This window comes from Dermacentor albipictus, chromosome 6 (assembly GCF_038994185.2).
Source record: "Dermacentor albipictus isolate Rhodes 1998 colony chromosome 6, USDA_Dalb.pri_finalv2, whole genome shotgun sequence".
Lineage (NCBI taxonomy): Eukaryota > Metazoa > Arthropoda > Arachnida > Ixodida > Ixodidae > Dermacentor > Dermacentor albipictus.
In genome coordinates, this window is record NC_091826.1 from 67,968,009 (window position 1) to 67,993,418 (window position 25,410).

The window sequence follows — 25,410 nt, forward strand, 5'->3', positions numbered from 1 at the left end:
CGTAAAATGGTGCCCGACGACAGGGAGAGGTGAGCATGATCGTAGAAAGGTGGCAACTCTTGTTTTAAATTGTGTTGCATCCTGCATGCTGTCTGCACGGACTTGGTGTTCTGTCAGACCCGGGAACAGCAGCTAGTACTGACCTATTCGTATTTGCAATCTAGTTTGTCATGCCATGTGGCTTCCTCACGTGCAACGCGCTCGCGCTCGCGCTCTTCTTTTTCCTCTAGGCGCTTGCGCTCTTCGTCTTTTTCTCTAATGCCCTCTAGGCATTCCGTCAGTTCCTCGTCGTCTGCCCCGGTCGCTTCGATCGCCTCAATGATCTCCGGCTTTCTCTTTGTTTCGGCAATTTGGAGGCCCAACTCTTTGGCCAAGCTCAACAATTCCGGCTTCTTTATTGCCTTCAAGTTCATGGCTGCCCTTAGTGCTGCTAAACCTTCACTCTATACAACCTTGACGTACTCAAACTTCCGTCAACGGTTTAAAGAAAAATCACTCCTATGTATATTCCAAAAATTACATAAAAGCCAAGTGATATCTCAGTGAAGAAAAGCCGTGCACTCACCATATGCGGTCATGATCCAGACACCTTCTTTCCGAACGTTGTTGCCAGGACGAAGAGGCTACGCTCTCGTCGTTGTCATCCAAGTTGGAGTCTCCAGGATTCCGTATCCCAGTCGCTGCCAGCCAGTTTGTTGCGGCTCAGGGTGATCCTAACGCTTGCCACCTGTTTGTGGTGCCCCTCTGGGCGATCCCTCCGTTAAGAACCAGCTTGCTGCATTTGAAGGCGATCCTACTGCAAGCGACCTGTCTCTCGAAGCTCCACCGACATTCCTTATTGGGCAGCGTGGCGTTGTCGGCGAGCTGCAGGCCTCCGGTAGACCATGGCGACGAGCAAGGGCGAGACGACGTTTTGCTAGTGCGAAACTTGCACTTTTTTATTCCATAGTAGTTGAAAGGAAATAAGAAGAGAATGAAGTAACAAGTATGAAGTACATGGCATGAAGTCTATATCTCGTATCTCTGACAAGTACATTTCGGAGCCCCTTAAATAGGCTCCCTGACAATTGTATGGGCGGTATCTTGCTTGCGTCGATGACACGAGACAGGCACAGAGAGAAGGCCCCTCCTCCGGCAATACCATGTCGGGGTAGGAGAAGTCGATTCTCTTTTCGACGAATCTGAGGGGAGCGGAAGAGTGAATGACCTCTCCGGTGCTCGTGGGCTCAGCGGGTAGAGTGAGCGACGAGGTAAGCACGCCCGATGCCACGATCATGAGACGGGAAGGGGATGACATGGCCCCCAAGGCGCCGTCCCCGTTGAAACGGGAAGGGGAGGTCGTCGCACCCGCGGTGCCCGTCCTTGTTGAAACGGGAAGGGGAGGTCGTCGCACCCACGTGCGACGACCTCCCCTTTATAGATTTCTGTTCCTTATTATTGTGTGCTATCAAGTTCCTAAGTCTATGCAACCAGTGGAAGGCATTACGTGATTCTATAGTCGGATACAACTTTAGGAGGCCGCGTAATCTTCACTTCAAAGGCAGGTGCTGCGACTGAAGTCGTGCCGCCGGATGCACTATACACGCTCATTGGAGAGGGACTGTTTCTTTAGACGTGGCGACAATTGGCTGCTGCGCTTTGGTCATCCGGGGCAGAGCCTCTGTTGTCTTCTGAAGTTTTATCCGACTGTAGAGGATGCCGCTTTTAGTACAAGACAAAAGTACAAAGTGAACAAATGTTTGACCTATGAAACGATTACATCACAAGTGAGCAATGGAAGAGCTTAAGCCGTGTGAAAATTTTTACATGCAAAGATATGAACTTGTTAAAGAATATGTGGTATCGAACATGCATGTAATGACACGTTTGAATCGGGGAGTGTTGCATTCAAATGCACAGTCTATAGGTGATAGCATTATTGGGCTCCTGCTGTGTTTGCTGTATTTTTCACTGCTACGAGGAAGTGGGAGACTGCACACCTGAGGCTCTCACATTACTGAGCGCAGAAATACCTCAAGGCTGAGCACAAAGAGTACTGGAGATAGAGGGCACCCTTGACGAACACTACGAATGACGAGAGACGGGGCACTTTCCCGACCATCAAGAAACAATGTACTTCGGATATTTGAGCTTCAGAAGAATAACATGAGTTTCAGAAGACTAACAAAAATTATTACCTTTTCTTATTAGTACCTTGGAGCCAGTTGTATAAATGGAAAATATGTAGGCAGTGACATATTCATGGACACTCATCCTTTAATATAATCTTGAACATCGCAGCTAGTTGCTGATGGTCGTTCTGCAGTTCCGAAGCCCATTGGAGGCAATATCTAGACCGAGCGCTTCCCGCTGTACGCGTCAGACGGCGACGCACTTCCTTACGCGGTGTAAAGAAGTGCGGGACGAAGCTTGAATGATGTATCGTGCCGCGGCACATCTCGAGCCCGACAAGCAGCCGCACGTGATTGCTGTGCAAAGCGTGCCTCGTGCGTGGCTGCCGCGACGGGCCGAGACGCTCGGTTTGCAACTTCGAGCTTGTCGTCATGACGAGTTTCCGTCTGGTAGTGGTCCGATATTATAGCGGGGCCAACTTTCCTGCGCTTCCGCGGCGCTAGGTTTCGATATTGGCAGATTTACCGTTGAAATTCGATAATAAGTATCTCGAATTAGGTGCGACATTCGCGATTTTCAGAAAAGGTGGGCGCATTAAAACGAGACTTCCTTCAAATTTGCAAAAAAAGGTCAATTTTTTTAAGTAGTCTTCCGAAGCTTTTGTCCGCCTTGTCTAGGAACTCCTCTGCAAAAACGCTTCGTTCACGGAGTTTGTGGCGTCTATATAAAATTGTATTGTCGTTACTTTCCCTGCAGAAGCTGCAAATGCATACTTTAACCCTTGCGTCATCAAGCTTAGTCACGCAGCTTTTGGAGATGGCCGCTCTCATTGAGAAGAAGCACGCAACCAACGTCAGGAGGGGCGACAAAAATTGCATATATCACAGTACGCATTACATAGTTTATGCGTGACATCGACAAGCGCAGCTTCACAGAACGGCTGCGTTTAAAGAGAGTATCATAAAAAAAAGAACGGGACACTCTCGCAACATCGACGCTCCCACGTGCGCATATATGCACACAAAAAATTGACAACAGCGCCGCGACGGTCTATCGCGAGTAACACGGCCCACGTAGAACCAAGTTTGCTTGTTACTCATCGCCTGCAATTATAGGGGAGTATGCATTGGAATCAACGAACGTTGAACAGGCGCGTCGCCCTGCTTGCGGAAGCCGACCGCAAGCTCCGGCGACGCATCGTTCACACGACGTGAGCCCGATTGCACAGTCTCGAAACTCGGGCTAAACCTTCAGGCGACACTTCTCCACGGGGTTCATGCGCGACCCGGCGGGACACCCGAAGACGCGCCCGAAGTCCCGGCTGTGCATGGCGGCCGTGTTGCATATGCCCAGGCCGCGCTCGGCGTCGCCGCAGTTGAGCCAGCAGAAGAACGCGAACGCCACGCTCTCGCCCGTCCACGGCGGCGGGGACTCGCGTTCCGTCCAAGCTCGGTCGCCGCTTCTGGCGACCTCCTTGTATACGTCTGCGACGACCGCGGCGGCCGCCACTGCCCCCTGGAGGTCGCGGCCGAAGTCGACCTCGTCACCGCCGGTCCCGTTCTCGGGCGACAGGCAGCGCTTGTTCTCAGCGTAGAGGGCGCTGGCGCTGTCGTTGTTTCGCTCGACGTAGTCGTAGAAGACGGCCGCGGCCAGCCTCGCTCCCAGGCCTCCCAGCAGGACTCCAACGTGTGCGTCCGCTTCGTACCATGGGAAAGCCAGGAGCTGCGGGTTGACGCGGAAGCCGTTGAAGAGGGTCGCGTCGAACGCTTGGTAGCCTTGGTAGATGGTCGGTCCCGTCATCCCGGACGCGGAGGCCGTTTTCTGCCTTGCTTGCATGTAGGCCGACGCCTTGATGCGGTTGCTCAACGGAGCCTGGGGGGTACGGTACGCAAGGGCGTCGAAGCAGTGCATCGGTAACGTTGCAAGAGTTGGCGCGCGCTGGCAAAATTAAGTTGCTTTGCGGGGCGCGCCGTCAAACAACCTCTGCAAAGTACGAACCTCACCCGAAGCAATATGCAAGTACGTTAAGGGAAGGGTTGTGATGCCGTGACGTTTTTCATTGCTTCCAGGTAGTAACTGAGCTGGTCGCCTGTCGTAGTTTCGGAAACGTTTTTCCCAGAAGAATTGAAAGTGTTATGCTAAATTCTCTCCACAGAGAAAGATAAGCGACAATGCTTTTTCAAATTCGTTGCATTATTTTGCTGCAGCTACTGATGAGCAAACGGCTGCAGGTAAGCGAAGCGACTTGGCAATCTGTAGAAGTTAACGGCTGATCAAAGAAAGTTGTATAAGTTTTTCGCACGATGAGGATTTAAGGCTTGAATAACGCTTGAAAAAGCTGGATAAGAACATTATTAATAGATGGAAAAGATCATTACATAAAATACAAAGCAATTGGGTCACATTCCGAGACAGTTCATGCAGCATTGAAATACGTTCCGTTTGTTTTTATCGGCATTAAGATATTTACCATGCTCTGAACACCAAAACGCATGCCGCTTTATTCGCTGTTATTGCAATAAATGAATAGCATATGAAGCATCTGCTCGCTCAACCTGCGTGATTTCTTCTTTAATTGGTTCATAGTATTGGCTATAGAACAAGGGAACCGCTACATCATAAGTACGTACTTTTCAACAGGTTTTGGTACCTCTAAAGTGTGTCCGCACATATCAAGCGCATATAATGCTTGGATGTAAGGAGCTGAGAAGTCCGAAAGGGATACAAGTACGCGCTGCGTCTGTTTCTTGCACGGGCTCAGCGTATGCAGCATTGCAGCACTTGATACCCAGCCCCATCGACGGCTCTCGAATTCGTACGGCTTCGTACAACTCCGGGCAGCATACACTACAGCACACAAAATGCACAAAGTACGGCGTGCCAAGACGCTATAGTCGGATGAACTTAGGACAAATCTCGATGTCTATTAAGAGAGTGCCCGGAATGAAAACGAAACTATGCAGCTGCGATAAGCGTTTCATTTTAAGAGTTTCCCTGACAGCGTACGCATAGCCGTCATGAACTACTGCGTCAGTCGATGCATGACACCGGAGATGCGCGAAGAAAATGTAGTACTTTCACAGCGCTTGTGAAGTTTCGTCTGTTGTAAGATTCTTCTGCTATAGGGTTCTGTGCGATAAAGCACATAGTTTCCATGATCCACTTGTGTCCGAACGTGCACGCAGCCCTATCTCAGATGTCATGCATACAGCGCCCAGCCAGATCTCGGAAGCAATCCATATCGAACTATATTCACCTCCATGGCCATTTCAGGGTACCCGGCATAGATCCTATGCGTGACCTCGCGCCTGGAGTAATTCAAGATGCTGAACGCTTGGTTGAGATTCAAGTGCAGCCGCTCGGGAGTCGGGTCTCCCTCGAGCGAGGAGGAATCGTCCGTGGCTCCGAGGAGGCGCCCGAAGGCCGCCTCTACCCAACCGACGAGCGTGTTCACGTCCGTGAGAGCGCCTTTGGTGCCCGTCTCCAGGAAGCTGTCGATGGCGTACGCGAACATCTGGTAGGCCGCCGTGACGCAATACTTGCGCTGCTCCTCGACAGCCACGTCCGAGGCGCCGTAGAAGCTCTCCAGCAGGCGGATGTTGCTGAAGCCCACCAGGGCCTGAACCGCGAAGAACCCGACAAAGTTGGCCATCTTCTTCTCGCCGAAGTACGCGTGTAGCTCGAACAGCGCCTTGAAGGCGCCGACGCGGTCGACGAAGCAGCCGCCCAGGCCGCGCAGAGGACTGTCGAGGAAGCGCCGCGTCTGCTCGTCCCACCGAGACTCGGGAACGGACGGGGTCCACTGCACGAAGGACGCCGGGTCCGCGCTGCTGTAGCCGTCGTCCGTCATGGGCGTGTGGTTGTCCAGGAAACGCTTCATGACGATGAACTGGTCGAACAGCTCATCCAGGTGAGTCTCGTTCATGGGCGCCAGGCTATCGTAGGTGACGCGGAAGTGCTGCTTGGTGTGGATGGTGGTCACGTGCTGAGAGATCTGTTCGTACGTCGACGCGAACTGCGACGGCAAAGTATGAGGTCAGTTTTTTTCGGAGTAGTTTCTTTCTCGTCAGTATTTTACTATTATAAAGGGTCAGATACAGGGAGAGAAGCAAATAAACGTAAACGCGGATTCTATTTTTCGCCTAACACAGTGGCAGTCGTGGCTCCGGCCAGCGCGCAATGGTTTCCCAATACACGATGCAGTTTGCAGCAAATTCTTAAGCTGGCAGTACCAACGCACCAGTTGAATTATTGGTTGAGATCATTTGCGAAGTGTTTTTATCCATCTGGCGCTCTGTCTTCTTTCGAGTTCTCCTCATTCGGCAATTCATTTACTAAACCAGTTTGCAACTTCCCCAGCGCTTAGCATTGGCTGCCTACATATAAGCAGCTTTCTGTTCTTAATTGAAGGAGGCTTTTCTTTTCATTGTATTCCAGTCACGTAACGACGCATTCCAATAACGTCAAAAAGAGAGATTTTTCAGAATTTCGCCTATGAATCAAACGTTCTTATTTATTGTGTTCCAATGATACTTGAAGTTTCATATTCTGAATCTTCCAGAATTCATCCATGGCCTACTGCGCGGGTTAATAGCGATTATAGAAGAGCCTACAAAAGGAATGAATTCTCCAAAAGCATTTGAAACTTGTGTTGCCAATTCATCTCAATAACTACACAGCCATTCATGCAGCCACTATTAATAAGGTGAAGTAGCACCAGCCACCCAACCTCAGTGCTTCTCTCGATCACTTTCTGTGTGCATCGTAAAGCAGATCTTTCAAATGCCTCATCTTGTGGGTCCGAGAAGTTACTTCCCGGATGAAGTATATCAATGTGTGCGCGGGCGTGTTACAGCGAGATGCAGCAGAAGAACCGGAAATTTCGGAAGCGGAACCGCTGGTGGCGACGAATCAAGAAGCAGCTTTGCACATGATAAGGTTGGTGGTAATATGCAAAAAAGTCTGGCGTCGCATCACTGGAGGAGGTTTAGGTTCGAAGTGGTGATGGTTTGTCAGGCAAGGTACGGGCCTGTGAATCTTCAAGACCTTCCTCTTTTAGGGATAGCGTAGAGTGAAATATTAAATAAGGTCCGTTCTGATGTTGCCACTAGATTTGCAATTTCAGTTTATGTAACATAGACCTCGCTCATTATCGCGACTTTCATTTTTTCTTGGGCGTCGCCATGCTTACATCACTGAAGTGGTGAATGGTGAAGTGGCGTGCATGCTTCAGAAGAAAAAAAATGACATTGTCCTGTAGCTAGTCCTACAGTGGGATACGATGATGGCGTATTTATTTAGATTATCCGCATTACAATAGCAAAATCTCCTAGTAGTGAACTCCTAGAATAGCACCCCTATTTAAAACCTAGAACTCCCTGAAGTGTAGAAACAACTTTACAAATCCCTAGAAAGAGTTTAGAACCGCAATAGAAGCAGCACAGCGTACAATAAACTTCGCCATCGCGACAAGTTCGACGCTGAGCACGCACTTCCTACGCCGCGTACACGGCTCCCCCACCTGTCCTCCGAACGAGAGCACCAGGGTCCTCGGCCGTTCCACGGTGTCCACGTACACGGCGATGAACACCGGCTGGTAGACGCGCTGCGACATGTGGAACATCACGGACAGGAAGTCCGGTTTCGGGTCAGGCCGTGGCCACGTGACTCCCGCAGCGGCCAGGACGGCGCGCACCTCGAGCATGTTGTCTTGTTCGAGCGGGGACAGGCAGGCGCTGGTGTAGGCGACCGCCTTGTCCACCGGCTCCTGGTCCGAGCCGGTGCGCGGGCTGAAGTCGGCCGTGCGCTTCGCGATCTCCACCAGGAACCGGTCCCAGTTGACCTGCGGCATGCAGATCCTGAGCGCGCTGTGCCGGCAACTGCGGGTCCCGACGCTTGCAGGACGACGAAGAATGTCGCGACGAAGTTGTGCGACGGAGCGAACATACGGAAAATGACAAGCGTCACGTTAACAGACAGGGAGATGGGAATGTGGTCGATGGGAATGTAAGAGCAAATTCCGTTGAGTAGTGTTCGCTATAGAAATAGAAATACGGGACTGTGGCGCAAAATTTGTGGTTTGAGGTAGCTTATTGCCCGAAGACGTTACCAAGGGCGGAAAAAAGCTTCAGGACAGGAAAGAGCGTCAAAGAGCATGGAGAATAAGATGAACCAACCAGCCCAATAACAGGTATTGCTCAGAGGTAGCTTAGTAGACGGCGGACCTAATTAAAACTGATACGCAAATAAAATGCTTTCAATTATTTCGTTTCTTATGGCTTAACATATACTAAAAGTTAACTGAACGATTTTACGTGCCAAAACCACGGTCTGTCGCACGCCGTAGTGGGGGTGGGGGAGGGGGGCTCAGAAAAAATTTTGACCACAGAGGATCTTTACCGTGCGGCTAAACCTAAGTACACGGCTGTTTATCCAACGAAATCCGAGGTGTGGGCTTTTTTTCAAACTCGTGATGATGCTATGCTTCATTCGCAAGACGCGCTGTTGGATTACTTGGTTCATTCCACGGAATAAAAATGGAACAACGCGAACAGATGCACGGTAGAAGACATGGGACAGCACATGCGCTCAATAATGACAGGTGCGCTTCAGGAAGAAGCAAAAGTGCTGTTGACAAGGCCCTTGCTTCTGATAACGAACCGGCTGAGCATTTTGAGCGACATCGTCAGCCCTACGACTTAAAGGGGCGTAGGGCTGCAGCGATTTCGTATCGATGCCTGTTCTGATGCTATTCTTTGTCGCACGTTCGGCAGCTTCGTCAATGGTGAGAGTCACGCTCCGCCCTCTCCCCCCGCCCCTTTATCAATCGGATCAGCAGGCCGTGAAGCATAGACAAGAAGAGTTGCACAAAAACAATACCTTGTTTTCAAATAAAGTCTTTACTCACTCACTCACTACTTTATTTCCATGCTTCGTTCAGAGCCCGCCGTTATTCACCTCGTAGACGGGCCTCCTGCCGGCCTTGATCCAGGTGCCACACACGTGCGCGTAAAAATTGTCGCACGGCGGAGCCTCGGGGTCCATGGCGTTGGCCAGCAGCTCTTCGTAGCGGCGGCACGTGTAGCCGTGGCAGCGGGGCCGGGTCGAGGCCACGGGCCGCCGCAGGTAGCGCGCCGCGGCCACGGCCAGTGCGACCGCGCCGGCCGCGACCACCGCGAGGACCAGCAGCGGGGCCCACACGCGACGGCGGCTCGGCTCTGCCGCGTACTTGGCCCGGGACGGCGACGGCCCGCGCGTGCTCCGGGTGGGGCTCTGCTGCGCCCCGTGCGGAGGCAAGGAAGGTTGAGCTAGTCGGCACGAAAAGAAGAAGAGCGCTACAAAGATGGCGGACTAAATGAGGAACACGTGGACGATGGACTAGCGCCGGTGTGTCGTACATGTTCTTCGTTTTAGTCCGCGTCTTTGCAGCGCTCTTTTCTTTTCAAGTATGTTAAACCAACTCGCCCATGTCGAGCTTCTGCTAGTCGGTAAGAATTCGTTGTGCTATACACTGTGAAAAAAAAAAGAACAGCCCGTCACGTTAACGGTAATTTTTGTTATTGCTTTTAACGAGCCATATGGGCGTTATTCCGGCAATACGTTTGAAACACCGCGAACAGGCGAAGAGGAGGGCCGAGTCACGAGTCTCACGATAAACAAAGCAATTTGCTCGCGATGATAATATCTCGATTCGATTAGCTGCCGCGTGTAGTAGATGCATACGTCGTGGTGCGATCCTTAGAAAGTGACGGCCTGTCGCCATTTTGACGGTCATATCCTTGGAAATTTAGCTGCAGAGAAATTTCCCGTCCGCTACTGCATATCTTCTTCACAGTGTGTAAACAGCCCGAGAAAACACGTACGAGGATGAAAAACGACACGACCAGGCGCCGAATTTCGACGCAAAATTAATTGGCACGTGCGGAAACATACAGGCAGGATAACGCTACTCCCACAATAACACGAAAAAAAAAACAAAGAATAAGACAACGGACCAGAAACAATCAATAAACAACAACAGACGATCATGTCGCAGACAGCAAAGGCACTTCCTCAGGCGACATGAGAGGTGCCTGGCTTTCGGAGACGTCCTCCGCTTTGATAATATTGTCAGCCTCAGCCATCACTGCAGTGAGAACGCCTATTAGTAACCGACTCCATCATTTCCTGCTTCTTTGGACACCAAGGACACAAGTGGTAGTGCGTGGCCAGGTGGCCCTGAGGCGGACCATGGGCCTTCGAGTCATGGCGTGCGAACTTCTGCACGCGAGTGGAACTTCTTTCGAAAGTCGATCCGAACACTTCTCGAAGCTTCGGGCGAAAAGCGGTCCAGAACCCATTGTCAATGACATCAGCAAGGACGGTTACGGCAGCAGTGATTGAAGCGCGACTAGGCGAGGAGGGAACAAACACTGAGAAAGAAAAAAAAAAGAATTTTGAACTAAAAAAAAGAGATAACTTGATTTCATTCAACGGAAATAAAATTCCTAATCAAGCTTATATACATGTCGGGAGGAAAGAAAGATACTAGCCTCTATCTCTTTATAATTAACAACAAATATCATTCTTCAGCGCCCGCTAGAAAAAAGGGGCGTTCACTTCGCTATCTATTCAAATACAATGCAGCTCTTGTAGTATGCCGAAAGGAGTGCTCGGAAAGTTGAACTGCTGTTTTACGCATACACTTATACGATTATTATAGGCATTCACGCATAAGATAAACCCAATCGCAGGGGAGGGTACGATGAACAAGCGCATTAGTTCTTCATTCCTCTCCCTTGTAATTGATGTGCGTCACTTTTCGTTACGAGATTACGTGTACGCAACTCGTTCCTGCCGTCCTGCGCTGAATAATAAAATGTTCGGTTCTTACGTGCGGAAACCACCATGTGATTATGAGGAACGGCGAATACTGGGGCACTCTGGCGATTAATTTCGACCATCTTGACTTCTTTAACGTGCATGTAAGACTAAGCGCAGGAGTGTGTTTGCATTACCGTCACGTCGGAACGCGGCCGCCGCATTCGAGAATCGAACCGGAGACCTTCCGTGCTTAGCAGCACGACGCCATAGCCATTAAGCCACCCTCGACGGGTCATCCCTGCGGCGCAAGGATCGAACTCATACACAGACATTGAGCTCCAGGAATACAAAAGCTCCTACTCATGTAACGTGGCTCCATATCAATTCAATGTGTTCCGCATTGTTACACACGATCGAAAGGTTTCTTAAAATGGTTGACAGAGGGAGCTCTTGGATCTGCAATCTGTAAGTGATAGGCAGTAAAGCGCTCGTCCTTGTGTTGCCCCTATTCTTCGTCCCTGTTTGTTTGCGCACAAAAAGTATCAATATCAGTATCCACTGTTAGGAATGGCCGGGCGGGGTGGCAACGTGTCAGCTTTCAGCCCGCTGCACGTTTTCCTATCCAACCGGACGGGGCGCCCTTCAGAGAAGTGCGAATAAACCGGCAGCCACGTGGCGCGGGGTCAGATAAAGAATGTGGTACTCGGCTGCGCCACCCGGGACAAAGCAGAGTTCTACGAAGCCCCTCTGACGTCGGCTCCGGACCTTTATACCTGTGTGTGTGTGTGCGGCACGTGTATGCCAGCCCTCATCCTCCAAAAGGGCGGGTGACGAACGGTGACGTCGAACGATGACTGGACGAACGTTTCCGTTCACTGGGAATCAAAGGGGGATCAAGTGCTTATAAGCAGCGTTTGCCGGCTGCTAGGGTGTGCTTGTCGTCGGGAGCTGAGTGCTCGTTGTCGTGCTCGAAATGTACTCGTGAGCTGTGTGCTCGTAAGCTGTTTGCTGTATGTTAGTCTTGCGGGCTCCATATGGGAGTCACGCTAGACAGTCGATGTATGTCTTATTCAAAATGTTATATGTAAATAAATCATGCTCGCCTAGTCCTGTTCACCGGCTTCCTCTCTACGACCTTCAACTCCTTCAAATGGTGGCAGCGGCGACATCGTCCGACGACTCCTACACCACGCATCCCTCCGTAATATTCGTGCTTATGGGTTCAGGGATCCTTGTGGCATTTTGTAGCCTTTTGTCTTTCTAACATTTCCAAGAAAATCGCACCTTCCCGAACGAACGCACGAAATAAGCATCTTTGAGCACGCCTATAATCGTTGCGAGTAGTTGCACTCATGCATTTACTTATAAAGCAGTGCATTTTTGGCAAGGATATGAATTTTCAAAGTCGCTAAGCCGTTTAAACCGCAAAGAGCATTCATGTAATGCCCATCATTTCAACGCCGTGGCTGAAAGAGCTCACTTGCTGTTCCTGTATACGCTAGTTGCAGTGTTCCCTATAGTAGCTTTTCTACGAAGCTATACGGCAGTGGCGAAACCGGGCAGGGGGAGGGGGGGTCGTCACCAGGTGTAGCATAGTGCTCACTGCTGTTATCAATAGCTTCAAAGATATGGATATACGAGAAAACAACATTCTATTAAGTGGAAACTCAAACATAAACCCCTTTTCCAGCGTTTCTACCATTCGTAGCGCGGCGCATTGAGCTCGCTTCCTTGCAACGCCACTGTCCAGGTGGCTCTATATCCACGGATTTGCGGCCCACGCAAGGTACCGTAACATTTCATCCAGAAAGCTCACCGTCGTCCATAGCGTTTGCCGCCAGCGTTTCCCGGAAAACATTACGATTACACAGGCTGCAGTTGCCGGGGACCGTGAGAAGCAGTCAGGGATCTTTGAATGCTCTTCAAGGCGAAGCTTAAACGTCCTCCAAATTTTGGGCTGGCGTGGACAATCGGTCTCGTGCGGCACGTTGCAAACGGAGCCGAGTTGGGGCATTACTGCCTCGCCAATCTGGAGATCGCGAGGGACAGCGTGCGGGTGACGCATAAAGGCTGTTTCACATGCTGCGACTGCAACGACGAAAATCGGTGCTGTCGCACGCGTCGCAGTGCGATTTTTAGAGGGCTCATTTCACATGATTGCGATTTCAACAATGCGACTGGTGCGACGCACAGGGTTGCTTAGTGCCAGGTTTCGTGGCACGCGCTGCATAATTCTTTTATTGTAGTAAATAAAACGTTTACACTATAATATTATTGACTTCTCTTGATTGTAAGCAAATAATATGTACTTTTACTCATTTAAAAACGTTAGTTAAGATTTGTCTTGGGGTGCGCGACGGCGGTTTCTGTAGTTCAGTGCGACATCGCGCACGTAATCAGCTGTTCGCAGGTGGTTCAGCGATGTGTGTTGTCTTATCTACCTTCTATGACCGTTTCGTTCTGCCTGTGCTACAACAATCTGCAAGATGACCTATCGACAAGTTCATATAGCTACCCTCACCGTATATGCAGTATTCGGAATTCGGCTGCCCCGAAGTTGTCGTGTCAGCCCAACAAGATCCTCGCGCTACCCGTGCTCGGCGTCAGCTTCTGGAGAAAGGATGTGTGTATATTGCCTGTCATTGCGCATATGTGGTGCCTGCTCCTAGCCATATTCTTACGCCAAACGCAACAAGAAGCACCAACCCGAACGCCCGCGTGTGCCCCTGAACGAAGCCTCAAACGATCTGTGTGATTACGACGTGGAATGAAAATTGTGTTGTGAAATTCAACCTTAGCGCTAGCCTGGTTCGTCCATCGCCGTGCTTGCGCTGCGAAAATTGTGTTGTGAAATTCAACCTTAGCGCTAGCCTGGTTCGTCCATCGCCGTGCTTGCGCTGCGAATATATATATATGGGAGCTCCCTCTCAATATTTCTAAAGGCGCAAAAGCCGACGCATCAAATGTTTCGAGCAGTTACCGACACTTTTGTAGAAACCAGTACGTTGTAACATAGCATTCTAAAAGACACGCTTCTCGTCCACTTTGTTGTCCCGTGTCTCGCGCTGGTAGTATACTCGGAACTTCTAACAAGACCATATCAATACGCGCTATTCATAATGCAGGATCGTAGGCCCACGGCAGGCGCACTTGCCGTAGAATTTTTCAGCTTTCTGCTCAGCCTCGCACGCCTCTCATGGTTAGCCTGTTTTGTGGAAATAAATATTATTATTATATTATTAATGTTATTAGATATTATAGTTTCTTCACTGTAGTTTATAGCAATCATCCAGATTTCTTAAGCTAGTCATGCATTTAGATCAACATTGGTACGACATGCTTATGGGAGCCATTTCAAACTAGATTGCTCAGCCAGAGAAAGTACAAATGCAAGCCTCAATGTTTATTCCAATTTGGTATTCCTAAACATTATATTGGCAGAATTTTATGCCTGCTTGCATTTCCTGCAATTCAATGTTCAGAGCTGGAAAAACTGATTCCTTTTCTTGCTGTCGAATGGCTGCTTCAATGTCGATAGCAAGCTATAATTATTCATTTCGAAAGTGTTAAGCAATGACTATATGTCTAAGCTTATCAATGCGTTTTTGTTCCACGAACACAATTAAGTTTTCTCTCTCCCTCTCGTTGACAGCCATGGAATGAAACCGTTCACTTTCATAAGTATCATGATGCAAACATTCTGAAATTTGTCCTGAACATTTGTCTGCGTCCTATAGTGTGCATGTTTGTATTAAGTTCTGGGGTTACAATCGCAGTGATCTACACATATTGTTATATTGCAACAAACAAATTTATTTCACTTTGTTTTCAAATCTACAATGTGGCCATGCAGTAACAACTGCATTAATAAGCAAAAGAAAACTGCAGATTCAGTGTACGTGTTGGAATCTATGCGAAGTGAAGTTTTTGTCAAGTGGTCAATTAAATGCTGTTAAAGTAACTGCGATATATACAATTTGTCTTATTTTCAACAATCCAACCTGTCATCTTTTGCAAGGTTTGCTTATGCACCGCATAGGTCACAACCTTAATGTCATGTAATCTATATGCATTACACTGTTCACAAACCATACCGAAACGCAAACGGCAGTTAATGTAGATGCACGCTGCGAGACATCAACACAGTGATGTTTGTTGAGCAAGGAATGGTGCGAGGTGTATGCAGATGAATGAATGACGTGCTTATGTACTTATTTATTTATATACCTCGCAGGCTGCAAGGTTGGAGTATTATGCAAGGGGGAATAAAAAAGTTGTTACAAAAGGAAGAAGGGCACAACATTAAGAAAAAAACCAGCAAAAAAAGCAGTACCACTACATTGCACCAACTAGCCCAACGTGTTTTGCTGGCGCAACATTATACAATACTTAACAAACAATAACAGAAAAAGTTACTGCCCATGCACCCTGTACAGACGGGAAACCAGCGAAGCTGAAATGTGCAGCCCTGGTTTTTATCACTGGGTTAATTCCAATGGCTTATTCAAGTCTTTCTATATTATTGGTTATGTCTGTGTTTCTTAATGAGGTTATGCACATGTTTGGCTTGGGTTTATCACATTGTTTATTTGGAATGCCGCACACTGCACTTTGCAAGATCACCATCTTCGAAAGTGCAATGAGCAGCGGTTCATTGTGTTAATCCAGGTGGTCCATCGAAGTCTTTCTGAATTATGTTACGCATTTGTGTTTTGTAATGCGTTAATCATAATGTTTATGACTCAGTTATGCACTGTAGTTACCAAGTGACACACTGGGGCTGCACATTTCATTTAATTAAATACAGGGACACATTTTTGAACCTATAGGGAAGTCTGAGAGAGACTTCTGCATGCGCGCTCTGCTGCTAGAGAGAAACGACGTCACTATCGGTGTAGCCAATGGCCCGCCACACCTTTGCTGCAAGATAATTATGACATCATGATCTTGTCTTAACCCCGTCCCACTCTGTGTCCCTTCCTTGCAATAATGCGTAGATAAATGTTTATGTGTTAAATGCATAAGCATTTCTATGTCTACCCAACAAGAAATGTCTCCGTCCCTCATGTAAGACGAACAATGGCTCACAACCCCCGAAACAATGGCTCATACCCCTACGCTAGGGTTCTTGTGATCGGACCATGAGTGTTTCACCTAGGCATATACAGCTTAACTCTAAAAAGAATGAACACCTTTCTGCTAGATACCAAGATAATCTCATGAGGTGTACTAACAAATGAAAGTTTATTGACCATGCCGAGTAAATGCCGGTCGACAAGCAATAAATCGAATTTACACAAAAAGCAGAAGCAAGATCTGATGTGTGTCCATACAGATCCCAACGGGAAACGCATCCATCTCGGAAAGTGTAACAGCGGCCATGCTGACACAAGATTCTCCCAGTGTATTTGCATCTACAGCATTCATAATTTCTCTAGGCAGCCGATCTCCACAGAATGCTAGCTTCTTCCTCTACAATGCACTCTCCACATCTGAGCGTGCATTGTAGAGGAAGAAGCTAGCATTCTGTGCAGATCGGCTGCATAGAGAAATTACGGAAGCTGTAGATCTAAAAATGCTGGGTTAATCTTGTCATCACGGCCTCCGTTAGAAATGGATGCATTTCCTGTCAGGAAATGCACATGAATTTTTGCTTCTCCTTTTTGTGTATGTTCAGTCTATTGCTTGTCAGCGAGCATTTACTCGGTGTGTGCATTAAACTTTTGATTGTTAGATCATCACGGTTTTCTTGTTTGTCCTATGTGTTCTTTGGTGCCATTTGCAGCCAGGCTATTCGTTTTTTTTTTTTAGACTGCAGCAAGTCACTTTAATGGCCCTCATGATACCTTATAAAATCTTTTATTTGGCCAATGTAGCAAGAATGTACAGTGTGAAGCAGTAAGAACAGGGTATGCTAACGTCTAATTAAAAGGTTTATTGTGAAAATGCAGTGATCTATAAAGGTTACCACAAAGTAGTACAGCAATAAAATCTGATAAAGACTAGTGCTTGATGAAACCAAACGTAAAAGCAGGAAAGGGGGAAAATACATATAGATACACAAGTCCAGGGGAAAAAAACAGTGATCACCAAGTGTGCAAGTGGCTACCTTCCAGGAAACTCGTTTTCTTCCCAATGGCATGGAACTGGAAGAATGTGCTTGCATTGCATAAGCAAGCTGTCAGTCTGTCTATTGGAATAACAACAGTGTTTCTTGAAATGTGCTGGCATGCAGGATTGGCAATTGTAATCATTTTTTCCTGCACTTGGAATTTTTCTCTATTTTCTTTCTGTAGCATTTTTTATTTATGTTTGGCTGCATCAAGCACCAATTTTTATCTGTCCTTTAAAGATGTCTTTCTTTTTCTGGGGAAAACTCGGGGAAGGCAGGAGTTGGAAATTCAAGACGATGAGCAACATGAGAAAAAGGTGAAAGTAGGAGCCAACGTTTCCACACGTGGACCTTGAAGAAGACAAGTCCACTTGTCGAAACGTTGGCTCCTGCTTTCACCTTGTTCTCGTTTTGCTCATCGCCCTTTTACAACTCGCCACATTATTATAAATGAACCTCAGTTGAAAGTTAGTCCTCATCCATATCTAGTGTCATCCTGTTGATACTGCTTCATGCTATGCACTCTTGCAACATTTGTGTGTGTGTGTGTGTGTGCACACGCGTGGATTTGGATGCGAGATCGGGCCCTTGGGCAGAGGTATCATTCCTCTCCTGTGCAGCCTTATGATTTCATTATCTATACTGCAACAGAAATGCGATGGACAGGAATGAAGTGAACACACAGAGCGCTTCGTTCTTGTCTGTTGTCTATCTGTTGCACTTTAGTTAATAATGAATACACACAAACTCATCTAGTTTTCAGTTATTATGTCAGGCTTATAAGCCCGCTTGTGTCCTGGAATATCTGCATGGCTATGTATCCTGTAATTTAATTTCTGGCCATGTGCTGGCAAGTTGCGTGTTAATCTCCTGATTTTCCTGACAATCTTGTGTGATGTGCAGGCCCAGACAGTTTCTGGTGAATCCATGCAGGGTGTTGTGCAGGGTGTAATCTGCATTACAAGAGCTGCTTTGATTGCTCTCCGTTCAGCTTTTCTAGGTGTAGGATGACCTGGAATGGTACTCACTTATATGGGGTTTAGTTTTATGTAGTGTCATACTACTGTTACACTGGTATTGCCAGATCAGTGTACTATATGTGCCTTATGTTTGCTTGTATATTCATGATTAGCAACCTCCTCTGTGTGTTTGGCAGTTGCATATAGTCTCCTGGCCTAATTGTTTGCCCCCATATTCCATGGTATGGGCCTGTTGTGTTTCAAGTTCAGGTACTCCCGAGGTTGTGTTTCTGAAGGGAGGGGTAGTCGTCTTTGCATCTCATATGCTAGCTGGCATAGTATCTTGGGATGAGGTTCTGAGCTCTTGAGACAAAGAATTTGTGCTGCAGGCTGCAACTCTACTCTGTCTAGGTGCTTGTTCGTTAGCTCTTTCTCATAGAGGTCTTCAAGCATGGTACAGTTGGAAAGACCTGTTATTACTACCCGATGCCTGTATTCGATGAGTTGTCTTTTTTGTGTGCTGCTGGTAATTCATACCGTACCATACCTTGGACACAAGCACAGCATCTGCAATTTTCTATAGTATCCGCTCGCCCACCCCCGTTATTTCGAGATTATTCTTTTCACCAGGTGTGGAAGTTGCGTCCAGGCATTGCATAATTGTTTCACCCACATGCTGGCTCTGTCATCATGGCCTTACACTAGCTGAGGATTTGTGGATGTTGACTTGCGGGCATATTTGTCCAGCTATGTGGATCACAATGTGCAATCTGGGGTAGTTCTTGATTCTAGTCTTTCTTTTCTTTCTGACGTCGATATGAGCTGACTTATCAGAAAGCGAGAGGCCAGACTAGCCAAGAAAGTCTGCAGTGTTGTCGAGGGCTTGTTGCATCATTCTTCATTTCTGTATAAGATAGCTTTCCCACAGACTGTAATACACCATAGGCTGTAGCGTTTCTTGTAGTATGCCCTTGTTGTTGGTGTGTGTGGGCTAAACGTACCTCCAACTCTCACCTGGAATTTTCTGTCTTTCACAAAGTTAGTTTAAGTGCTCTACCAGAAATGTTTTTGCTCATCGTTCCTCTTATTAGAGCAGCATGAGGTACTGCTGTTAACCCTTTAATGACGAGACATATAAATACCGAGAAAACATGTTTATTGTTCTATCTAAATATGCAAAACACGTCAAGAGTAAGCATAATCAACAAAAAGAAAAAAATATTTTGCAGAAATTATTCAGCAATAGAGGGAAAACCCCAGGCAGGAAACTGGAAGTGGGCTTCACCCCAATGAAGCCACCTAGCTTTATTTTCAATTTGTATAGACAGCTCTTATCATATGGGAACCATAGGTGCCCATTTCATTTGCTTTACATCAGATGTGCGACACCACTGCAGCTGCATACGTTGCATTGGCCTGTCTCCTCTGAACTTGCTTGCACAAGACAGTGAGTCGCGTGCCAAACTTCTTCTTCCTCGTCCAGTGTTCCTGCTCTAAATCAACAAATGACGCTTGCTGCCTGTCATTCAGTGTTGGCCGAAGACATTTAGCTAGAAACTTCGTACTCTATACCTAAACTTGACAAGAAAAAAATTCTTTTTTGGTGTGTTGCCTGTAGGCAACACTTGTCAATAAAGGGTTAAAAGCCTCTTCACTCTGTTCATTCTTTCATAAGCGGTATTACACAATGTCCTGCAATAAAGTTTCTGCTGCTTATGGCCCACTCATATCTGCCAGAAGGGACAACTCTTGAAAAAGGTTTTCTTTGTGCTAAGTGTGCGACGTAGTATGAGCATTCATGCCTTGACATTTAAACATCTGTAGAACCAGCTTCTTGACAGAGTACTTGCTATACCTGATCATGCTTACTTGTGCAGTGCTGTTGAACAATACATATTAATGCAATGAATATTTACACACTTGAATTATCACGAAAGATGGTTGTTTTACAATTCTGCGCTTTGCTTTCTATTGGTGTTAGATTTTGCATAAGCATGCCCCCCGTGCAATAGCATTTTGAATTGTAAGGGTTCAATAAAAGGTGATGAACTAAATCTAAGTGCAAGAGCTTTTTTTGCACCTATGACTCCCATCGAAATGCGACTTCCATGGCTGGCAAATCAATCCCTCGCCTTGTGTTAGCAGCAGAATGCTATAGCCACAGTGGCAGGTGAACAAATTGAAGAACAATATTTCTGTCTATAATTTTTTTTTCTTGCCTGTATGTAAGTAAAGTTTGGAATAAGTTTGCCATTGCAAAAAAGCCCAGTTTGTGTTCTTTTATTGAATAAACCACATATTGTGTATAGTTGAAATGCAGAAATTTGTTCTAAAATCCTCAGGTGATATATGTTCTTGCAAGTAGCATGGTATTTCATTACTTATAAAGATAGTAATCGCAGCGGATATCGTTATATGGGTTTACACACTAATATATGTGATCACAAACTTATTAGAAACTTACTAGAAACATGTAAGGCATGAATGTTTCTGCACACTTGATCAGCTGTGAACGTGCAAGAACTGCTTGTACTGGCTGACTTCACTGAACAGTTTTCATTTACTTTTCTTCAGCGTGTCGTTTTATACTGTTTTATCCCCACAAGAACAGGCTGTTTGCCTGCTTTTCGCATTGTTGCACGAGTTCTACATAATTGTGCAGGAGGGTACGTTGTCACTGTATTTACTTAATCTACTAGCTGTACAGTTAATTACCTTGCAGAGCAAGTGTTCATACAGATGCAGTAAGGATACAAAGTCCGCAACATAGTCAATGTTTACTGGTTTCTGTGCAAGAAAAAAAATTCTCCAGAGAAGAGGTGCAACTAAACGTGCATGTAATATTTTATTCAAGCCACGGATTTAATGCTATCGTAGCAAATTCATTACGATAGCCTACACTTTTGCTCTGTCAAATTTAATAAGAGGCAAGATAAGCTTTCAAGATGCATCGGGAAATTCATGCTTGAAAACCGACAAGAAAATGCAACTGAACGGTACCGCGTTCAGCGCAACGTTGAAACTTCGGGTACTTTGCTGTCTTGTCATTTGCCCTTGCCGAGGTTGAAATAATTCAAGCGGCTCCGTAAGCGCGATTTTTGCATGCTACACAACAAAAGAAAATTGTGACGACCTCGTCGTCTGCTAGGGATCGAACACCTCCTAGCACTGACAACTCGCAAAGGCGTACGAAGCAAACGTGAAAATGCACTTCATTTGCTGTGTAGCGTGTCAACAAACGCATAGCAATCGGAGAATGCAATCTGCGGTACAAGTTTTTTATTCTCCCTTCGCGTACGTACCGAATTCGACGATCCACGTCTCCTCGCATTGCACTTGTCGTTCGAGACGCAATTTTCCAAAACAAACCGGCGAAATAGCTCCGTTGACAGCTCTCCGCGCAATTTCGACGGAAAATCGCAGCGATCGGTGCGACGGTGCGACTGTGCGACCAACCGGTTGGTCGCAGCCGAAAATCGGGGGGTCGGCACTGCGACTGCGATTTTCATCGCAAACGACGGAAATCGCACTTCCGGTGCGACGAAAATCGCATCATGTGAAACAGGCATAAGCGCGAATCACAGAATCCGCCGCCGACAAACCTTCCAGGCTGCGCGGGCTATTCTGGCGCCATCTCGTAGCCACCGCCATCGCACTACACTCCTCACGCTTTCGCCATACCCAACTCCGCTTTCCGCCTCACGGTTCCAGTGCACCCTCCTCCGCGCTTTCCTCGTCACGCCTGTTCTCTCTCGCCGCTTTTTTCTTCATCTCCCGCTGCGCCCCGCTTTCGTTCTCATCTTTCGCCGTGCTCGCTCGCTCGGCTACGCCGCTGACGCTGACGCTCGCCGCAGGAACAGGCGTCCAAGAGCTGCGCTATAAAACAGGCAGCCGAATATGAGCATAGATCCACCGGGGTTACTTAGTGGATATGGCATTGCGCTTGTAAGTACGAGGTCGTGGCCAGGTTCGGTTTGCGGCCACGGTGGCTGAATGTCGATGGCGCGAAATGCAAGAAAAGAAGAAGAAAATATGCTCCTGCGGCGTACATTGTGTGTTCGTTAAGAACCCGGCAGTTGCTCAAAATCAATGAGGTGCCCTTCACTACGGCGTGCCTCATAATCAGATCGGGGTTGTGGCCCCAGAGAACCACGGTATTAAATTTAATATGAATATATAGTAGCCACCGTATTTATTGCCAGTTCCGTACTGTTGTTTGCTGTAATTCATTTCTAGGAATCCAAGGTCTGCAGCGTTGCTATCTGATAAGATACTTGTTTCGTTGCAGCGAATTCTTGGCGAAGAAACGTGGATTTGAGCGTTCCCTCTCAACTGCAGGGCGGCACTGGCACTCACCCTTTTTTGGCCGCGAGGTGAGCTGCCAGAGCTGGGCGGAGACCGGACACCTGGACTTGACCTGGAAGCGCCGACGTACCTCCGTCGTGGGGAACCCAAATCTGGAGGGGTCGTTTTCCGTTGCGTCAGGCTGCGGGTTAAGACGCCGACATAACTACCAGAAAGGTGATGCTATCAACCAAGCGCAGAGAATTCGATCGAAATTCATTGGTACTACAGTGGGCCAGTAGCCAATATCAACGCCTTTTTCTGCCCTGTGCAAACACGTTCGCATACAGGTATGCACTTGTACATAGTTTGCATTCTGTGTACGCGCAAACGTTGAACAGTTTGAATGTGTTGCAAACAACATAGTCTAATGTAGTGCAGCACTGCTTGGCACACTGTCACTGTTCCCTTCGATTGCACAACCTATAGGAAAAAGCCGCGGAAAAACCCCGCAAACAAAGTTAAAATACATCACACTGTAATTTAGTCTAGCACTACGAGGCACAATGATTCTTAGACTGCCTACGATCTGAGGAACAGTTTTTTCCGTTGCCTGGACCACGGAGCAAACTCAAGCACCTACCTTTTGAGCCACTGGTAGAGCCTGTTGCCGCGCTCCTGGTCGCGCTGAACTGCCGCATCGAGCCTCGCCCGGAAGAGCCTGAGTTCCTCTTTTGGAGACGGCCTCCTGCTGCCGGTGGCTCGCGGAGACCGGGAAGGCCTGGGGGACGACGAACCGGCAGCACGTCGGGGTCTCGAGGGGCTCGCGACGCCGGCCTTGGCAGGGAACGGGGAGGAGGACCGGCTTTTCTTGGGCGAGCTGGGACTCTTCGAAGGAGACGACCTCGCCTGCTTCACGGGCGATCCGCCGCGTCGCTTTGAAGGCGAGCCTTGACGTGCAGCTTGCGAAGAGGACGGCGACCTCGGAGATCGAGATGGACGTTTCTTGGCGGATTTGTCCGGCATGGCGGCGTCCTTCTTCTGCTTCTTCTTCTTGTTCCCAAACAGTGACACGTGCCCCTCGCGGGTACGAGCCACGTACTGAGGTGACAACAATGATTGGGCATGGTCATGGTCAAGTACATTCGGACCACTATGGTTGCATATAATACATGCCATGAATGTTTTAATAGTTTAAACTGTGAATCTTAGAACAGCATGGTCAGACATCTTTCATACAAGCACATGGTAAGAGGCAAGGCAAGCACATGTGAGAAATTCTATTCTCCCTAAAATATACAAGCAGGGGACGTATTCTGCGACGATCACTTACGACGATGCTATCGCCTTCGCATGACGCAGTGCTCAACCAGGCAATCAGCGCGTGCCTGAGGCCCGAGGTGATAGCACCGCCGAAATCGTGATCGTCGCGGAATACGTCCGAAGCACTGCGTTCAACCATATCACTGACACAAATGCAGTTCACTCCAGAGAAGAATCATTTCAACCAGAAAATCCGACTAGCATAATGTTTCAAACGTGCCGGTGTCTTGCGGCAACGTTTAGGACGACTACACTGGTAATGACTGCAAGCAGCATGTGGTCCACAAACAGAGTTAACAATTGAAAAAAAAATCCCTCTGAAGCACCGATCAGCTGATCGAGGCTCGTGTCAAGCTACCCCGGCCAACGTTCACGCGAACGAGGTGATAACGCTTCGCAGTCTCCGACGCCGCCACGCCCTACGCTTCCCGTTCCACACACCTCGATTTGGCTCCGGTGTGGCAGACTTGTGCCACGGCTTTTGTATTCGCTTCCGGCTTGCACCCTCATAGACAGAAACTGCGTCCTGCCTTCCACCGCGCCCAGGTTATCGAAGGCTAGAAGATCCTAGCAGCTTCACGTGTGCTCGCTAATGCAGAACAATGGCTCTGGCACACAGTGAATATGTATTGCTAACGGACGCAACACGGCAGATAACAAGGTTTGTTATCACACTTCTGCGCGGTGTTTTGTTCTCGCATAAAATATTCTGTTCTGAAGATCACTAATTAGACAAACGATCTATGATCTTGAACTTTGGCTGCTAGCGCTTGCGACGTCGTACTATTTGTCTAGTTCGTGCAATAGTGCGGGCATGTGACAAGCATGGATGCGAAAAAAGGTCAGTAATCGCTAACCGACGACTCCCACCAGATGCATTGGTTTGCAGTGTACTAGCTTGAAAACCTTCGCTTTGCGGAACATGGCCTAATACAACAACACACCTAACACAATTACAGCTTTTTGCAGAATCTGGGACCATCCGTGTATTTCGTTCAGCCCAATCTGTTGGTGGGTTTGCAGTAGGCATCACGACCACAAAATGCTTTCACACGCAGTCTTGCTAAATATATACCCGCCGTGGTTGTTCAGTGGCTATGGTGTTAGGCTGCTGAGCACGAGGTCGCGGGATCGAATCCCGGCCATGGCGGCCGCATTTCGATGGAGGCGAAATGTGAAAACACCCGTGTACTTAGATTTAGGTGCACGTTAAAGAACCCCAGATGGTCGAAATTTCCGGAGTCCTCTTAATCAGGAAGTGGTTTTGGCACGTAAAACCCCAAATTTCATTGCTAAATATGAACAAGCCGTAATGTCCATAAAAGTGATCGTTGATCCTCTCCCACCAACCGTATTCGCCGGGCCTACTCTCGTCAACTGAGGGAAGGCAAGATCCGATGCTTACAGCAATTTGTTATCATCTTAACCTCAAATTATGGGAAGCAATGTGGTTACTTCAAGGCTTTATTGCTTTCTTCTAGCAGCCTTTTTCTGGACGTAAAATTATCTTGCTCGTTAGACTTCACGAGCCAATAATGCTTTAGCATTAGAAACACCCATGGGGCATATACATTTTACAATAGCGTCTGTCCTGACCTACGCTTCCGAGCGAATCAAGTCAACGTGGTCCACAATGCCATCCGCGGCATAGGCCGCTTCGTTACCCGTGAGGTACAAGTGTCCTTGCTTCCAGATGACGTAGGTCTCTGGAAGATCTCCTATTCTGTTACAGGTTTCGGTAAGGTTGCACAGGGCTCTCTTCGACATTTTCCCTTTCTGAAAATTGCGATACATCGCTTGCGATTTACTTACCATGAC

The 25,410-nt window shown here is 47.8% G+C and overlaps 1 protein-coding gene across 3 annotated transcripts; it reads right to left on the reverse strand.

Moving 5' to 3' along the window:
* Positions 1-2,966: 2,966 nt before the first annotated feature.
* Positions 2,967-24,156, reverse strand: LOC139061153 (uncharacterized). 3 transcript variants are annotated; one of them, XM_070540779.1, is made up of 7 exons: positions 24,034-24,156; positions 22,913-23,370; positions 22,342-22,471; positions 9,070-9,387; positions 7,634-7,954; positions 5,369-6,127; positions 2,967-3,984 (listed from the first exon to the last, which is right to left on the reverse strand). In XM_070540779.1, the coding sequence occupies exons 1-7, from the start codon at positions 24,100-24,102 to the stop codon at positions 3,355-3,357; spliced, it is 2,685 nt and encodes an 894-aa protein (XP_070396880.1). In that variant the 5' UTR covers positions 24,103-24,156; the 3' UTR covers positions 2,967-3,354. The 3 variants fall into 3 exon arrangements, with proteins under 3 accessions (XP_070396880.1, XP_070396879.1, XP_070396878.1); XM_070540778.1 differs by lacking the exon at positions 24,034-24,156 and having other exon boundaries at positions 9,070-9,384; positions 22,913-23,755; XM_070540777.1 differs by lacking the exon at positions 24,034-24,156 and having other exon boundaries at positions 22,913-23,755.
* Between the last annotated feature and the right edge of the window lie 1,254 nt (positions 24,157-25,410).